General features: G+C 41.4%; 1 protein-coding gene across 1 annotated transcript in view; it reads right to left on the bottom strand.

Annotated features, from left to right (window-relative positions):
- LOC134549655 (inositol 1,4,5-triphosphate receptor associated 2-like) overlaps window positions 1–17,890 on the bottom strand; it is a 36,506-nt gene that overhangs the window by 17,773 nt on the left and 843 nt on the right. Inside the window, exons 2-18 of the mRNA XM_063395459.1 lie at window positions 15,747–16,356; window positions 14,793–14,903; window positions 13,827–14,007; window positions 13,545–13,621; window positions 13,387–13,465; window positions 12,272–12,430; window positions 11,040–11,157; window positions 10,654–10,704; window positions 9,506–9,583; window positions 8,915–8,971; window positions 7,036–7,095; window positions 6,882–6,946; window positions 6,700–6,799; window positions 4,739–4,852; window positions 4,367–4,468; window positions 1,577–1,740; window positions 60–174 (exon numbers count right to left, since the gene is read on the bottom strand). Coding sequence (XP_063251529.1) covers window positions 60–174; window positions 1,577–1,740; window positions 4,367–4,468; window positions 4,739–4,852; window positions 6,700–6,799; window positions 6,882–6,946; window positions 7,036–7,095; window positions 8,915–8,971; window positions 9,506–9,583; window positions 10,654–10,704; window positions 11,040–11,157; window positions 12,272–12,430; window positions 13,387–13,465; window positions 13,545–13,621; window positions 13,827–14,007; window positions 14,793–14,903; window positions 15,747–16,356 — 2,241 coding nt within the window. The remainder of the gene's footprint in view (window positions 1–59; window positions 175–1,576; window positions 1,741–4,366; window positions 4,469–4,738; window positions 4,853–6,699; window positions 6,800–6,881; window positions 6,947–7,035; window positions 7,096–8,914; window positions 8,972–9,505; window positions 9,584–10,653; window positions 10,705–11,039; window positions 11,158–12,271; window positions 12,431–13,386; window positions 13,466–13,544; window positions 13,622–13,826; window positions 14,008–14,792; window positions 14,904–15,746; window positions 16,357–17,890) is intronic.

The raw sequence follows: 17,890 nt of genomic DNA, 5'->3' as shown, positions 1-17,890 counted from the left end.
CCACACTTCCCCTTGGCACCCCCTGGCTCCCCGCACAGAGGGGACTGGCTGCCCCTTACCTGCTTGCTGGCATCCTCCAGCTGCTGGGTGGCTTTTTGCAGCTCTGAACGCAGGGCTTCTGCCTGGCCAGCAGTTTCTTCTTGGAGCTGTTTGGCAGTTTCTATCTCGCGTTGCCTGCGGGGCGATAGGGCACAAACCACAGCCCCGTCAGTGGCATTCAGAGCAGGCTGCCCTGGGAGGTGACACACTGTGGGTGCTGGGACAAGCACCAAAAGTCAGGTTTTACATTCTGCAGCTCCCCAGCATCCAGCACCAGGGAGCCAGACACGGGTTTTTTTACAGCAGGAAGGGGATGAAGGCTTTCTGTGACATTTCTGGGTACCACATGGGAATCACCAGAGAACTGTCAAGGAGCAAGAGCCCAGTGGGGCAAGCTTCAGCACTTTGGACAACAGAATGCATTTTCTCAGGGTGAAATAGTAGATTGATATAAAGTCAGTCATTCTAGAAAAAGATAGCCTGGAGCTATTACTGCTTCACTGGATTGATTTCTTCATGTTTGAGAGGGAATTTCACTTGACAGCAAGCAGATGCCATCACAACCGGTGCGCTAAAGAGGATGGCTTTCAATTAAACCCTTATTTTCCACTGCCCATTTCCTCCCTAACTCACTTCAGCTTCTATTTTTTCTTTCATCACAAACAATTTTGACACAGAAACTGCTTTAAGAAACCAAGCCATCTGTATTTTTGTCAGCTCTTTTCCAGGTGGAGGGAGAGCATGTAGGAGATGCTTCAGTGGAAGATAAGTCAGGCAAAAGTAAGGTACAACTGCTCTGAATCAGCTCTCAGGGCTGCCAAGCCCCAGGAACATCCCAAACTCAGGGACAGGGCTTGGACCACCTGGTCTAATGGAAGGTGTCCCTGCCCGTGGCAGGGGCTGGGAACTGGGTGGTCTTTAAGGTCCTTTCCAGCCCAGGTCATTTTATGATCCTATTCCAAGATCACAACTCGTAGAAGGAACCATATGCCAAAAAAGTTACATTTTCATACTTAATGACAGCTTATCAACTAAACCCTTGAGGAAATTGAGACATTGTCTTCCCTGAGCCTAGCAACTGTATCCCAAAGCAAAAACACCTGCACACAGATATTTAACAGCCCCCCTTCTTCACACAAACCCAGCAGGTTCTTTTAATGGCTGCACCTGCTCAACAGGCAGTGCCCTCATGCTTTAACTTCTCAGTCTGTGGTCTCCCTGGTGTTTCAAAGACACCTCCAAGTCTGTACCCTCAGTTCAGAAACAAACCTTAACTCCCACACAGTGTAGACTTTGTGCTAAAACCAGATCCACTCTCCAAAACAGAAGATCATTTCCTCTGTGAAAAAAAGTTCTTGAGAATTCACTAGACTTTTTTTCACAAGAAAACCCACCCCAAAAATAAAATAACTGAGCAGGTAAGCAACCAGGAAAAAAAAAAAAGAAGACCAAAACAAAACACAACACCAAAAAGAAAACAACACCAAAACCCTGCCCCACCCTCCAAAATACAGGCACACATGCTTTGAAGGGGTACCTAGCAGAGAGCTCTTTCCTTAGGTGAAGTTGTTCTGTCTTGGTTCTCCTCAGGTTGCCTGCCACTCGAATAAAATCCTTGTCTAAGGACTCCTTGCATTTTTCCAGAAGCTGGAGTTTCTGGGTCCAAAGATGGCTTTTTTCTCCCAGTTCTTGCTTGAGAGCCTGTGGAATTTTGAAGTTGCCATGTGGTTAGAGGAGGAGCAGCGCCAGAGAATGAGCCAGAGCCTTAATCTACATGGTGAGAACTAAGTTCCCTGCTCCACCAATTAATAATCACCTACATCCCATGCTATCAGAATAAAGAAAAAAGGTGCCCAGACAGAGCAACAAAAACCATAGCTCATAAGAGGAAGTTTCAATAAAGATCATCTTGCAAGAAGCTCAAAAATTGATAATTTATGCTTCTGTGGCCCTTTCCTCAAAGTACAACTAAGTCCACTGGTACCAAATTGAGTTTGTATTCCAGCAAAATAAATGAAATAACCAAGAACCAATAAAACCATATTTCTGTTTGTCATACACAGCAGGTTACCTGTCCTAGGGATGACCCCCACCAAAAAGGCTTTTAGATTTATCTCTAGTTTGTAGAGAGGAAAAAGGTAAAAATTAAGTGTTAGGTAACACTGAGTTCTCTATTTCTCTGAACAGTGAGAGAAATCTCTTGCAGTTTAAAGTAATGAGAAGAAGAATCCAGTGTTCTCTCTTTGACCTTGCTCAACTGAACACATGAAAGAGTGTCCTCAGCTTTTAAAGAATATTTAATGAGAATCAAACAGAGGTCATGAAAAATGAAGTTTATATTTCTGGGATTTTGTAGCAGTTCTAAGGGGGAAACATCAATCTTACAAATACAGGCCACGTTATCTCTTGTTAGTTTATATCTGATACTCATGAGCTTCAAATAAAAAAATCACATCAAGTATTATGTTAAAACAAAGCAAAAAAACAAAATAAAAGAAGAGCAGTTTTTGCTGATAGGTTTCCTAGGATGACATGGGATGTGACCATGTGCAACTGCCCACATCCTGAGGATCTGTCTCTCAGCCAAGGCAGGAAGCAATCACTCATAGAAATTCCATAATTTTGCCACTTAAGTGGTGTAGAATTAACATGGCATGTGTACCAGCATTATCTCCCAGTAGAGGGTGAAAAATATTTTGCTTTCACTATATATACTTAAATATATGTACATATGCACAAAAACTTCAAGTTGGCTTTATGTCTAATATCCTTTAAAATGTTTTTGAAAATACTAAACCCCAACAAATCATGTCCATAATATATTTCACAGGAAATGGTGGAGAAGGCTGCTAGTGACAACTTGTGTTGACAAACTAATGAAATCTTGGATCATGCACTTTCTCTGAGGTTGGAAGAAGCTGCTTTGAATCTCTCTTTTTTTTTTGGATCTACTGTTGTTCAGCTCCACGCACAAAATTTCACACATATCTGATTTGTTCTATCTAGGTGAAGATAATTTTTGACATGAAATCACTTCCCATCCCCCACGGGACCCTAAAGGATGGGACCTCTTATTTTTAAAGGATTTTGTTCTTTCTTGATCCTCTGTTAGCTCACTTTCCAAATGTATCACTCTTTAGGAGCCAGAATAGGATTCATTTGCCACAACCAACTCCAACCCCCACACCAAAAGTTTTTTAGCTTCACATGTTTAGGAGGAATATGATCCCAATGTGAATGGAACTTCACAAGCGTTTTTTCAGCTCTGACAGCTTTTATGGAGGAGCTTTTCAGTCAAGATCAAAAAGGCACAGCAAGTCACGAGCCAGCAGTTTGCTAGAGTCTACCTAAAGTCACATCTGGGTGAAGAGAATGAGATGACTACACCTTCTCTAAGGGGAAGGTTTCAGGATTTACCTGAAAAAAAAATCGTTAAAAAACCCTGGCTCCAGGACTGGATGGCTCCCAATGATTGCTCCTGCCCAGGAAACATTAGGAGGCCCAGCTACACCATTCTGCAGCACTAGAGAAAAAAAGAAGGGCAGTTTTCTGCCCAAAGATCCCCTAGTGGCACCTGCTGTCATTGAAGGAAGAGGAATTGAGGTGTTTGACATACATGAGGGAGCTGAAAAACAGCATTAATGTACAGCTTGGGGTTGTTGGAGCATTCCTAACAACAGATCAGCAGAAATGAGCAGGCTAGAGGAAAGGCCACATCCAATAAAATGGAAATATCAAAAACTGTGCTGTTATAGGGGAGAGGAGGAGGGAACAAGAGTGTTTAATTGTGTCCACAGGCACTTGCTACTACACAGGGAAGATATTTTTACCTTGAGAAAAACTCTGTGCTTGCAAGCCTCACTAGAGGTTGAGGAGTAGGAGAAATACATAATGCAAGATTAAGTTGTAAAACAAGGTTTTGTTGAAATTTTTCCTGTGGACTCTACCCAGTAAAAGCAGAACTCTTTCCTTTCACAACAAAATAAACCCTATGGAGGTTTTCATGGGGAAATTTGGTTATAAAGCCTCCACTCCTAATTGACCTGCTTCATCTGCCCTTTCCTTCAAGTAGTTTTAACTAAGGAAGCTCTTGCACGAGACAAGCCAGCAACAGCACAGCATGTAAGTGAAGAGCAATCATCCTTTTCTCCTCCCCAAAAATCCCCAGTAAAAGAAGATATTTCTCTCTATGCAGCCATCTCTGCCCCACAGATGGGCTCTGATGTCCAGTAATAAATAACACACAGCATACAGCAGCAAGATACCCACCTAAGTTTTTGCACAGCCCCACCATTTCACTAAATGCTTCAGAGAAACTGTTACTCACCACAAGTTTTCCTTCCCAGGCCTGTTGCATGTCTTCATCAGGATCTTTTACCCATTCTAATGAAGCCATGACAAGCTCCTCTGCTTCAGAGGCTGCCTCTTGCTGAAAAACAAAATAAACCCCCAAACAACCTCCCCAAGCTCTGGCATTTTTAGCACTCATCTAGAACAACTCTACCCAGAATTACCCAGGGTATAAATTAGTGTTAGGTGTCAAATTATCTTGTTAAACTTTGGCCCCCTCCAATCTCAAACTACTCTTATTTTTTCAAAGGGAGCAAACATAATCTGATTACCAGTGCCTGGAGAATTCCACATTAAATTGCCGATCAAAGACAACAACACCCTTATCCACGTAGGCTTTGCCACTGACCAGGTTTTGCATGATAGTCTGGAATTTTTCTCCTGCATATTCAGGCCCCTGAAGCAAAAGCAGCACTTCACGGTCCAGTGTTTCATCCAGGGATGTCCATTCAGTCCTGATAATCTTTGAAGAGATGGAAGAGCCAGCTGGTTTGTTTTGACATCCCCTTGTTACAAACCAGCATCAGTGACATTTAGACTTTCCTGAAGTACCCCTGCCCTGTATTTATCAAAAAGTCAGAGCTACCAAAACTGGAGGCTTGGAAAAGCATTTTCAAAACCATCACATCAATGAGAGTTTAAAAAAAAAAAAAGTAGGGAAGAGGAAGTCCATAATTAGTTATCTTTATTCAGAGGAGTCTTCAGCAAGTGATGAATAAGCAGAGCCCCTCCTTACAGGTGGCTCTGTGGGATCGTGTCTCACTGCAGTGTGTGAAGGGCAAACACAGTGATTCACTGGGGCTCCGGGGAGCTGCAATATGGGATGATGCCTTAACTCTTCAGAGCTGCCTAGCCAAGCCTACCTCTCCTTTCTGGGCCTGGGGTTTTACTCCATTTGTACATTTTTGTTGTTGTTGCTATATATGCAGCCTCTTTGCAAGTGCACCTTGTACAAAAATAAGCGGAAATCACTCAGCAGCATCTCTGCTGTCAGCTGTGCTGCACAGCTTAAAGCTGAAGGGAAAAGAGCACACAGGGAAGGATGGGACTCCATGGATTGTCTAAGGAAATGGGAACAGAATAACTCAGCTTAAAATCAGAACCAAAGCCATAATTGTAGCAGGATGCTCCACTTAAACTGCTGTGAAACAGCTTTAACAATACCCTACTTAAAAAAACTATCAGTGATGGATAAGGGGGTATCATGCTGCTGTTGGCATTGGAGAAGGCAGAGACCAGCCTGATTCCTTGACCTCAAAACTAAAAATTCTGAGGATGTGAAGAACAACATTTCCTGAGAGAAACTGGCACCAGTGAGGAAATGGCAGGTGAAGCTCCTGACAAAGGACACAACTGAGCTGGCACAGCTGGCCCAGAAAGATCAACAGTCAATCACTTTATACCATAAAAACTCAGTCCCACTTCTTAAAGTCAGGGGCTTCTAGCACACCCCCCTTCCAGCAGGGTGTGCGTGGAGATCCCTCCTTCAAGTGGGGACACCCCTCAAAGTTAAAAAAAAGATTTGCCCTCAGTGATCAATGTGGGTGAGTAACAACAAACTATTTAACAATTATTAGCTTGGAAATTATTGGTTTAGTAGTTAGTGCACTGTACAAGTACTTACAAGTAAATAATTCTGATTAAAGTCTTTTAGTCTAATCATTATCTTCTATTCACATAAATAGCTTATTTTAATCATTTCAATATATTTGGGTTGCCATCAGAGATGCTTATCACAGTTTCGTAACAATACATTGGATTAAGACACAACTTTATCAAGATGCTCACCCTAATGCTGAATTTCCTTTCTCACTACAGCTGACTTCAAAGAAAAAGAAGTCTCCTCTTTCACAAGTGAAAAAAGCATTGTTCATGCCTGGTGTAGGCAGACTGTCAGTAACCATGTAGTTACTTTCTGCAGCATAAAAGACTTTACATATTGGAAAATTTGTATCTTCTCCCATCAGTCTGTTCTTCTGCCAGCTAAGTGCATGACCCAAGCCCCTCCAGATTTACTCTGTAGAGCAGAGGGGGGTTGGAACTGGATGATCTTTAAGGTTCCTTCCAACCCAGGCCATTCTAGGACACTATGAGCTAATTTTTTTTTATCTACAAGCATTTTGTTTGCTCTTCTTTGGATTTTCTCCAAGGTGCTTGGAACAATATTGCAACCTTCTCAGTCTGTACTTACATGCTAGGATTAATGGCTTCAAATTCCAGTTATCTAATCATCTACAGGGAATGAGCTTTATTCTGCATCTGCTGATGCAAGACAACTGGGAAGAGATTAATTTAAGGTTTAATTCATACCTCAGAAGACTGTGCAAGCTCCAGTTCAGAGTGCAGTGAACTCGCCCCTTCAGGAATATTGCTGTTAAATTTATACAACAATGGGAAATTTAACCCATTCCTAAAAGAAGCAAGAAAAAATTATCAGTCTTTTCTGGATTTCTGAGGATCTGCCTTTCCTGGGATTTAGCCCCAATACTCACGAGATCAGCTCTTGCTGCATATGTTGGATGTTCTCCAGCAGTTTGTTTTTTTCAGCCCGCAGTGTCTAAAACATTTTGGTTAGAGGTTTGGTTTGGTTAGAGGCTGACTTTGCCATGCAGAATCAGCAGAGGCCAAACCAAACCCAACCCATACCTCTATTATTGAGGAACACTCTACAATGGTTAACTTGAGCTCCTTGATGTCCTGCTCCTTCTGCAGAGGTTGTGGACAAAAGAACAATAACAAAAATTATATTTGATCCTCCATCACAGCAGTAAAAAGTCTGATTTAGCTTGAGCAGCAACCTGACTATGACACAAATAGCTGTGACTTCAAAAGAATACAGTGAATTACCTTGCATATTAACTAGCAGATAGCACTCAGATGACCTTTCCTACCTAAATTCTGAAATTAAGGAGACAAACCTTCTTTTCCAGGTGCTGTACTTTAATTTCTGTTTCTCCTGGTTTCAGGTCCAACAGATTAAACTAGACAGAAAAACTCTAGTTTTACCCTAAAACATGGTCTATACTACATGCCAGCATGAGTTTTAATCCCAACTGACCCTTCAAATAAGTTGCAGTGTTCCAAGTTTACTTATTTTTCATTATTAGAGTGTATTAGAGCACTCTGTAGATTAAATATGACCTAACAGAAAGGCTGAAAGAGTCAGCCCTCATGGTAGGACTGAGGAATTGGTAGAAGAACTACCTTTCTTAGTGACTAGCAATGAGCTCCAGTCAGGTTATACCATTCCAATAAGAAACACCACACAGACAGCAGAGTGTTTATAACACAAAACAGAAATTTCGAGTAGGAGCTCTTGTCCTCTCACACTTTTATGAGTCCTTCCTACTCTCTCTTTAAAAATCATTGAAAATTCTGAAAGAAATGAAGTGCACAGAAAGCTAAACAGGAAAACTGAGGTTATAGAACCTCAGTTCTATATTATCCTAATGCCAACAAGTAAAGTCAGTTTTCCACACCAGTTCCTTCAAAATTATGCCAACCACTCACATTTAGCCACATGGATAAATGGTAATCCAGCAGTCTACTCTCAAAATTCCCATTTAGTTAATAGACCAAGAGAATCTTGTTGAAATAAAATGATACTACTGAGACCACAAAAGCTTTGAATCATTCAAGTAGGAGAAAGTGAAAGCTACTTTTAAAAACAAAAGAATTAAATAAATTTGTGCCTTTAAGCTGCTTCTGGAAAAACAAGCAACCAAACCAAAACTATTAAAACACTCAGCTACAAAGTGATCATCTGGATCACACCAAAGTTCAGTTCTCTTTTTTACTATTTGAATTCAGCTGCAGTCACTTTGCAAATATCAAATATTTAATCAGATTTATAGCATTTTCTGCTAAGTAGAAACTCCACTGGCATAGGCTCTTTGCATAATTCATTAATCCAGAGAACACCAGCATGTATGTATGGTCTCATATCTTTGTTTTCTAGTATAAAATGCATGTTTCAAAACATCAGAAATGCTCACTCCTCAGCAAAGCCTAGATAATTACACCTCAGCAATAAAAGGACAAATTCCCTTTTCCATTGGGCTCCAAGTCACAATTTCTAGTTTGACACAAAGAATTACAGCAAAAAACATGAAGGGAAAGAACTTCTCTAGGTCCTTGCTGAAGGAAGTAACTCTCAGAAGTTTTTGGACATTTTGTCTGAAGTTAGCATGTTTGTTTTAATAGGTTGTGATTTAAAAAAAAAAAAATCCTGAAACCTTTAATTATGCTGACTCATAACCAGGTCCTGAAGTAGAGCTCGCCTACTTTGAAGCCATTTATAGCATCAGGTTCTGCAGTGTGAGTAGAAATAAAAGTGCCACAGTGAATACTACTGCCTTGCCTTTTTACAAATAATCCCATCAACACAGGCCTGGAACCTGGGCCAGTGGAAGCTGTCCCTGCCCATGGCAGGGGGTTGGAACAAGGTACCATTAAGGTCCCTTCCAACACAAGTTATTCTGTGATTGTGTGGTTTTCAGTCAGTAATGAAGTAAAAGCAACTAACCTGGATCAGGCTTGCCTCTTTATTCACCACAGTGCTCTCAAAGATATGGGCTTGGATCTGAAAAATGAAAAATTCAAAAAAACCCCCAGCCATCCGTACAGACCATGATAAAAGTCAGTTCCTACTAGAAAGGGAAAAAGAACATCAATGTTCCTTGCTTAGAAAAATCAAACTCTTCTTTGAGTACCTTGTGTGGTGTTTGTTTCAAAGGACAGATCTTGTACCCAGCAAAGAGTGAAAGCATTCTCAACTTGCAGTTCACCTTTTTTCGAGGTCAATATTTTCAGCAACTCTCAAAAAATAACCTTAATGTATTTTCTTGAATACTGAGGGAAAGGTATCCAAAGAAAGCTTAACTTGGAGGAAAGAATGAAACTGGATTATTCTGTCAGCCTAGTTTTTATCCTCCAGACAGCAACATCCTTGGTGAAAGCTGTCACACTATCCAAACTACTATTTCACTGCAGCCCTTGAACACAGAGAGGTTCAAGGCTGTTTGCCTTCCAGTAGCAGAAATTCCCCCTTCACTAGACCCAAGTAAAATCCTTGGCTTGGTTGGCTTTTTATTCCTTTCAGCTTTGAAATGCTTACTTGAAGCTGTGCTGCGTTTTTAGACAGCTCCAAAATCTTCTTTTGCAGCCCGTTGGTGTCCATGCTATTCCTAATAATCTAAAGAAGACACAGAGTGTTTAGGCACAGCTGAATGGATTGACAGCTTCTCCTTGAAGAAACCAGGCAAAAATGACATCTCCACCCCCAAGCTGCTGCCTACTCCCAAGCAGTACCAGCATTTTTGCACATACATTGCATGTGTTTGCCCCACCAAAACTGCTTCTGCTCCTTTTCCCACCCAGAGCACTGGTAAAAGAGAAAACCCCTCAAAATGTGATTTACAACCACTGCCAGACCTGGAAAACTAAAGAAAAGTCAGTCCTGCAGCATGAGAATTGTTTCCAGAAAGATGTGGTTTAATAGCTATTTGGACTAAGGAGCTTTGCAGAAAGACTGATGTTATGATTCTTTTCTTTACTATGTTTGATTTAGCCTGTTTTCTCCATTTCCCCCTAAATAGTCTGAAATACAATCTGTAAGCAAGCATTAAAACATTTAATCACCTGATAAAACTGGTTTAATAAAATCTCTGATGTAGTAAAAAAAAAGAATGAACAACTGTTCTCTGAATATAAAACAAGCCTAGGGATACTCTACTGATGGAGCTGCATTCCCTAAAAAACTCCTGGAGGTCCTTGGCCAGTGTCAGTGGATCTGTCTGTGAGTGGAGAACCCACCCACTGCATTTTTTTATTATTTTTGTTATGTATTTTTAGTGTTACAGCCCTATACAAGATTCCTCCTTTGGATCCTAAGGGAGGAAAACAGAAGACAATATGAAATGATAAAGTGTTGGATGGAGATTGTTTCAATGTAGAGTTTGTGTATCTATAGCTATGGGAACCAGAAATACATGGAATTTGCCTATAAATCTTGGAAAAAAAGGTGGTGGGAGGGGGGAGAAGTAGTTTATCCCTAACCTCATATCCTTACTCACCCAGCAAGTGGAAAATATGAAGCACAGTGCAACCTCCAGATATAAAGTTTTATGACAAGCCAGCCTTTTAAAATGTTAGATATTTTGATAACCTAATTATCATGCAAGGCTTCAAAGTCTGACAAACATTTCATTTCTTAATGGCAAATTTTAGCTAGGCAAGAACATGTCAAATCATGATTTATTTTACCTCTTCCTGGAGAGAAGTAACTTTGATGTTGAGAGACTGATTTTCTTTTTGCTGATCAAGTTTATGGGGAAAAAAACACCCCAACAAAACCAAAAAAGAAAAGAAATAATAGAAAAAAGAGAAAAACAGAAGAGTTGGTTATAGCATGTAAAGTTCAACAATCAAAAAGCAACAGACCACAAACACCTCCAGAGCTGTGGTGTTGAATCCCTTTGTTTCAGAGAGCACACAAAAAGGGCAGAGCTGAAGCTGGTTCAGCTCAGGAGCCTTCACTGGAGGTATAGAGGAGCTCTTACTTCAGAATTTAAACAGCCTGAGCAGCCACACCACTGCCACAGCAAGGTGTGAGGGGCTGTACAAGGCAAACAAGGAGGAAGAGCACCTACTAGCTGTTTGTTCTGCCAAAGAATCTGCTCTCTCTTCTCTTCTGACAGGTTCAGGTTGTTCCTTGCTTCCTCCAGCTCTTCTTCCAGGGATTTGGCTTTCGACACAGAGTGCTGGATGCTGCACGGGGGAAGCAAATCCAGAGAAACTTTAACCAGTTAATGTTGGTTGTCTAGAAAGGCTGGAAATGGAGTATTTTTAGAAGCCACCAGGGACTTATTATTTGGCACAGACACTTAACAGAAGAGCAACAATCAAGTTTAAGCCCATCATTTCTATCCAGGAAGCAAAAGCTCATGGTTTTACTTCCTATTTATCACTCTCTTCCACTCTTACAGTGAGGGATGAAACCCCATCCAAGACAGGTGAATGCAAACAAAGTTATGTTAAATATGTTAAAAATTTAGCTTGTTACAGTTAAATATATCAGGCTACCCTTACAACACTTCATGATTTACAGCTGGGAAAACCACTTCAGTTCAGTATTCAAGGATGAGCTCCGCACCATTTTCTTACCCTAATCTGATAAACCCCAAACCATGTATTACAGCAACAGGCACGGCCCTTTTCCAAGCTGACCTGATCCTGCAGAGCATCCCAGAGCAGCTGGTCCCACATGACACACACATCCCATGCCAGCCACCCTGCAGGACTCTTGCCTTATTCTCCCCTGAAAACCCTGGGAAAGCTTGGCAGCTGACCACACCATATCACAGTGTAATTAATTAGGCCAGATGAACACAACAAAAAATGGGCTTGTACTCATGGCAGTGATATGGCCTCAGGCTACAGAAAGGCTGAACAAGTGTCACCACTCACCTCAGTCCATCAAATGAGTAGCAAAAGAGCTTTTAAACACTCATTTCTGCTTGGCAACAAGAAGGTGGTTTGGGATTGGAAGCCTTCCAGTGCCTGGCTCTTCTCTTGGTAATATTATGCCATCTTTTTTATATTGTTGTTTTGTTTGTTTTTTTGCTTTAGCCTGAGATTCTCCCTGTGTGCACCCACACCACCACATGCTGCAGGAACCTGGCTCCAAGATGAATGATTTTATAAGAACCAGGAGGGACAGGGCAGAACAACTGGGCAAGGCAAGAAGGCTAAACCTTACAGATATTGCACAAAGTCAGGAAAGCCACTGTGATGAAACAATGGTGAGGAGAAAAGCATGAAAGCAAGGCTGGAAGATGACAGCTCTGCCCATGGCAGGCCTGGTGCCATCAGGGTCCCCCACCTCTTTAATTGCTGGTGTAGATGCTCATTATCTGCCAGGAGCTTGCTGTTGGTCTCATCCACAGCTTCCAGGGTGAGCTTCAGCTTGCTGTTCTCCTCCTGAAGCTTCTGGTTGTTGTACTGCAGGTCAGCAACGCAGGTTATCAAGTCCGAGGTCTCCCTGTCCCAGTAACAAAGCCAGGAAAGAGTGGGAAAGGTGATTTCATCTACTTCAGACTTTTAAAACATCCTACTGCACTGACTAGAGGTGAGAGGAGAGCCCACAGAGGACTTGCAGTGCTGCAGTGTCCAGTCATTTGCTCTGCACAGAGATAATGGAGCACCTCCAAGTCAGTTCTCCAGTTTAATGGGCACCAAGAAGTTTTGGTTTTAAGCACTTTTTCTGCTGCCTACAACTGGAGTTGGCTGTCAGAAAGTGCCACAGCTGGATGTCTGCATGAGAGTGCTTTAAGGTTTTACTAATCACCTCTTGAGCCACTAACAATGCTTCTGTATTCACTCAGCAATTTCTGAGTCTCTTCCCGCAAGCCACCCCCCACTTTATCCTTTCAACCAAAATTTCAATGAGGATCATTCTTTTGAGTCATGAGAAATTATAGGGAAGCATTACAGAGCGGATGCTGGACTTCTGACCAGGCATAAACTGCAAATGAAACTTCTGCTCTTTGTTAAGTGCTTTGCCATTAACAGAGTCCAAATCACAAACATTGCTACTACTGCTACAAAAAAACCCTCAACAAGCTCCCTACCATAAGAAAAACAACCCCAAACAAAACCCAAGACCAGATTTTCAGGACACAGTGTCTTCTTATTGTCAGACAACTAAGAATTTGGTGGAGGGAAGGAACCAGTTTAAACAGGGAAAGATACAACAAACATCTGACCACAGATTAAAAAGGCAAATGGACCCAGAAGCACCAAGATATCAAATACTGGTTTTATTTAAAGTCTGAGCAGAAACTGTAAGGAAGACGGCATCAAGAGCTCCTGCAGCCTGTGGTGAGCATTAAAATCTGCAAGGATGGCGTTCCAAAAGAAAGATTCTTGGAATTTCTGTCAAGTGGTTCAAAGCTAGGAGTACTATATTCTGAGAAAGGATTGCTTAAGTGGACTCACATGTCTCCTTTAGATACATCACCCCCAAAGGCCTCCAGGCTTCCTGATGTAACATTCATCCAGACATGTGTCTTTTTGGCTGAAAGAGATGGGGGTTTTCGTTACAGAGCAAGCAAGTGGAGCTTTCCTGAACAGAAACAGAGTAAAACATTCTGCACCTTCAGAGATGTTCTTGGGTGCTTGAAATTCCAGGTCTTCTGTGCTTGCTGATGATTCCTCAGTAGCACCTTCTTCCCTGAAAGAAGGCAGCATCAAGGGTCACAGAACCAGCAGGACACTGGGCTGCTTACCAACTTTGCAACACCTCTAAAACTTGAGCCAAACCCAATGTTGTGGACATGGTATCCCAATACCACTTTCTTCCCAGAGCCACAGGGGAGGTTTATGATCTCCTGTTTCCACAGAAGACTTGTGAGATAGATTTATTAAAATGCTGTTACCATTTTCTCTTACAGTCTTCAATCCACTCTCCCATGACGGCGTGATACGTTTCCAGGTCCATGGAGATGTCTTTGTGCTCCGGGTCAAGCATGTTGCACAGCTCTTCCAGACCACTGTCCTCTGACTCCTGGCTGGTTGTATGCCTCAGATAATCAATTATCTTGGACACTGCCACTTTTCCTAAAGCAGAAACAAGGGTCAGACTCCAAAGCCTGGCAAGGCACCATAAAAAAAAAAAAACCCTGTAAAATGCCATACTACTGAACTGCACTGTAGCCAATTGCCCTCAAGAGCTGTAGACAAGCAACTGATTCCCATAGTTAGAGTGTGATCTGGAAAAAGAAAAGTAGTTTGGAGCTCTGTTTTTGTTGGGTTGAGGTAGTTTTTGTAGCGATGGGTTTTTTTCTGTGTAAAAATCCGGTTTACTAGTTCTGTGGACTTCAGTTTAAGAGGAACAAATGTTGACACAGGATACTAATCTTTGCTTTAGGGTGAGGCCGGATGGGGCTTTGAGAAACCTGGGACAGGGGAAGATGTCCCTGCCCATGGCAGGGGGATGGAATTAGTGATCTTTAAGGCCCCTTCCAACCCAAACCATTCCACAGTTCTAGCACTTTTAGTCATGTCTGAGGTGGAACTGGGAGGAATTGTCTCTTGCTCTGAAGTTTCCCAAGTTTCTAACAGAATAAAGGCTGAAAGAATGAAAAGGTCATTTGCAATAAGGGTAACTGCTAGAAAGGCACTGCTCCTCTTTCCCCTGTGCTAAAGCACTGCAAAGATCAGCAAGGGAAGGGCCAGGCACCGTGCAGAAGAGGCACAGGCATTTACACATTTGTTCTGCATCTAGCACAACACAGGCACCTACACATCACAGAGCCTGGCATCTCCCAGGGGCTATAACACAATCTGAACCTTGGAACTCTGAGAGGAGAACAAAACAGAGCAATGAAAAAACCCTGGCAAACCTGTGTGGTGGATGTCACATGCACAGAAGATGGTGGTCAGCAGGTCCTCTTCACAGATCAAGCTCACGTTGTACTTACTGTCAGCTTTGTACCCCAGAGTCCTCCTGCCTCCTGGGAAAAGTAAAACTGTTATTGCCCATCTTTATTTGCTCATGGTAACTTTCATTCCAGGTGACTGAAACAATAAAACCAACCAACCAGGTTCTCCTGCAATAAAAACAGAGCTTTTACTGCTAAACAACAGCAGGAACTGGTCATAGCTGGAGCCTCTGAGCTGGAAAGTAGTCCATGCATCTACTTTTATACATGTATTTTTGGAAAAACTGGGTTATTCTTTCTATGGAGTAAACATATGAAACAGAACATTTCAAGAGGCCAGATATTTCTTCCCTCTCCCTCCAGATATATTGTAGAGAAATTATTAGAGTTGAGCTAACTCATTAAGAAAACAACCCTTAAAACAAACAAAACCTCAAAACCACAAAAAAAACCCAAACTAAGAGCAACACCCAAATTCAGGTATCTTCAAAATCAGTCTGGTAGACAAATCATAGGCTAAATTAATAGCTAGCTATTAAAAAATTGCTATAACACTAGCCAAATAGTAGTCTCAATCTCTTAAACCATTAAAAAAAAATCTTTATCTCTCAAACCAAAAATGAATTGGCAAATTGGAATAAGTTTTTGCCTTATTAATTACTCATTTTTTACACATTAATACAATATCACATATAATATTAACACAGCAATATTACACATAATATTACAATCACATTAATATTTTTAGAGAAAATTTAAGATTTGCCTCAAGTCTTTTTGCTGTCTTGCAAGATTTGAGTGCTACTAAAATGTGTTGCTACTAGTTTAAGGGGTAAATAAATGCCATCTACATAGGCTCAATGTTCAGACATGTAGGATTCTGAACTAGGGGATGTTTTTCTTCAGGATTTTTACCTCTTTCACTTGAAGGAAATGTTTTTGGCATCAGAGGTTGGACCACAGCACTTTGTGCCTTTTTTTCAGATGTGAAGAAATATACATTTGGACTTGATGTCAGATGCTTCTGCTTGGGCCGCACGTCTTTAGGCTCAGCATTTTCTGAAGCACATGGTTTGTTCTGGGCATTGGCCTCCCTGGGCCTAAAGCAGTATGGAGAAGAGTTCTCCATGGGATAGGGAGGCATCCATGAGCTGCTGGGTCTCTCACTGCTTTTAGGGATTGAAAAGGTGGCATTTTCACCGTAGGAGTCAGAGGTGGCCCCGAGACCGGGTGAGTTTGCAGAGAAAATGCTGTCACTGCCAGGGCTGACCAAGGGTGAAAAGGTACTTTCCCAGCTTCTGCAGGTTCTCCCTTTCAGTATTTCTTCCAGATTTTTTTTAGTATTGCACTGTGGGCTGTCGAAGTTCCGGGACTGAAATTTTGGTATCTGCAAAGCCGGGTTGGAGACTTGGTCCATCATTTGGATGGACTTGATCTTCCTGCAGATGCTGGCCACTGGGTTGTGGTGCCGTTTTTTAGCTCCACTTTCCAAACATTTCGCCATTTCCCTTCTCCTGCCAAATATCTGGAAAGAATAGGTACAAGACACAAGAGTCAGGGTGATCAACACACACATATTTATGCCACTTTTTCCATTCAGCAGACAGCTTGGAGCTTTGGCATCCAGGAGTTTGAAAACTCTTGTTCCACTTCCCAGCTGTGACAGAAACCTTCTCCCAGGACATTTTGTTGCCCAGAGAACTAGAAATTGATGTGGAAAAGTTGGGGAAGAAAGACAGAAATACTTCCTGAAATCTCACTGCTTAGATACCATAACCATGGCAGAGAGGTGAGGGAGAATGAAAATAAATACTGAAGAATACTCTGCAAATTAGCATAGGACTTCTTAAATTAAAGGAAGCACTTTAATTATACTGAGGGTGGCAGGGGTAGGGCAGAAAAAGTGAGACCAACAAGAGTTTCAGCATTTCTGTGAGCCTACAAGAACAAAAAACCTCAAAACCCCAGTGTTTCTTGAGCTAATCAGGCACAGCTGTCATGATGCCACACTGGGAATTGCACAAGAAATATGCCCTACAAGGCACCTCATCCCATGTGTATTTTTGTTATCTATTCTCCCAGGCAACATTTAAGAAAGCATTTCCTACAAGATAGGCACGTTTGCATGTGACTAAGGCATGGGAGGTTCATTTTGCAGGATTAAATCCTGATTCTCACTGAGGTATCCACCTCTACCCTGCACATTGCAGCCACCTGAGCTGATCAGCTGGGAGCTTCCAAGGGACACCCACAGCTTCTCAAGCCTCCAAAGCAGCTCCTGCTGCAGCACCAGCACCAAGAATGTTCACTGGGGGATGCCCTCAGGCATCCCCAGTGTGGCTCATCTTTGTCATCGGGAAGAAACAAGAGAGGAAACAATTCCATTTGGAAGTGACATCGGGATTATGGAGCCATAGTATTAAATAATAATAACTTACCAAATGAAGCTGGGTAAAACTCCCAAGAATCAGATTTTAAGTGATTTTTTTTATTTAGAAAAATTAATTCTTTTCCCCCAAAACAGCAGCAGGCTTCACCAGCACTTAACACTCATATAATCTTTTGAAGAAAGGAATAAAATTATACACAAGTATTTATTAATCTAGATTATAATAAACATAAATACTCAGTGTTTCATTTAAATGGGTTTATTACAAGCTGCCTGCATGGCAGGAACTTAGTTTTATATAAGCAGAGGGATGATCTTTATGTTTATTTCTCTAATATTTCTACAAAGTAACATTTACTCTAATGAACATGTCCTTAGCCACAGGAATAACCAAAAAAAAAAAAAAAAAAAAAACACTAAAAAGAAGCATAGAGCAATTTTAGAGAAGAGACTATTTTTTTATGTCTGTCTCTCTTAAAAGATTTAATCCTCAAATAAATGCCAGGCAGTGGAAGCAGTCTTTCAAATTAGAGATGCATTATTACAGGTGAATTATCTCTAAAGAGATAGATCAATTACCTTTAAATTAAAATTTAAACACCACTGCAAGTAGGTTTAGGATTGTTCTTTAAGTGCATAAGAGCCTTCAAGCACATATAAGTAATACTTT

Source organism: Prinia subflava, chromosome 4, assembly GCF_021018805.1.
Source record: "Prinia subflava isolate CZ2003 ecotype Zambia chromosome 4, Cam_Psub_1.2, whole genome shotgun sequence".
NCBI lineage: Eukaryota > Metazoa > Chordata > Aves > Passeriformes > Cisticolidae > Prinia > Prinia subflava.
Note: the sequence above shows the minus strand (reverse complement) of the source record. Positions and strands in the feature narration are given on the sequence as shown.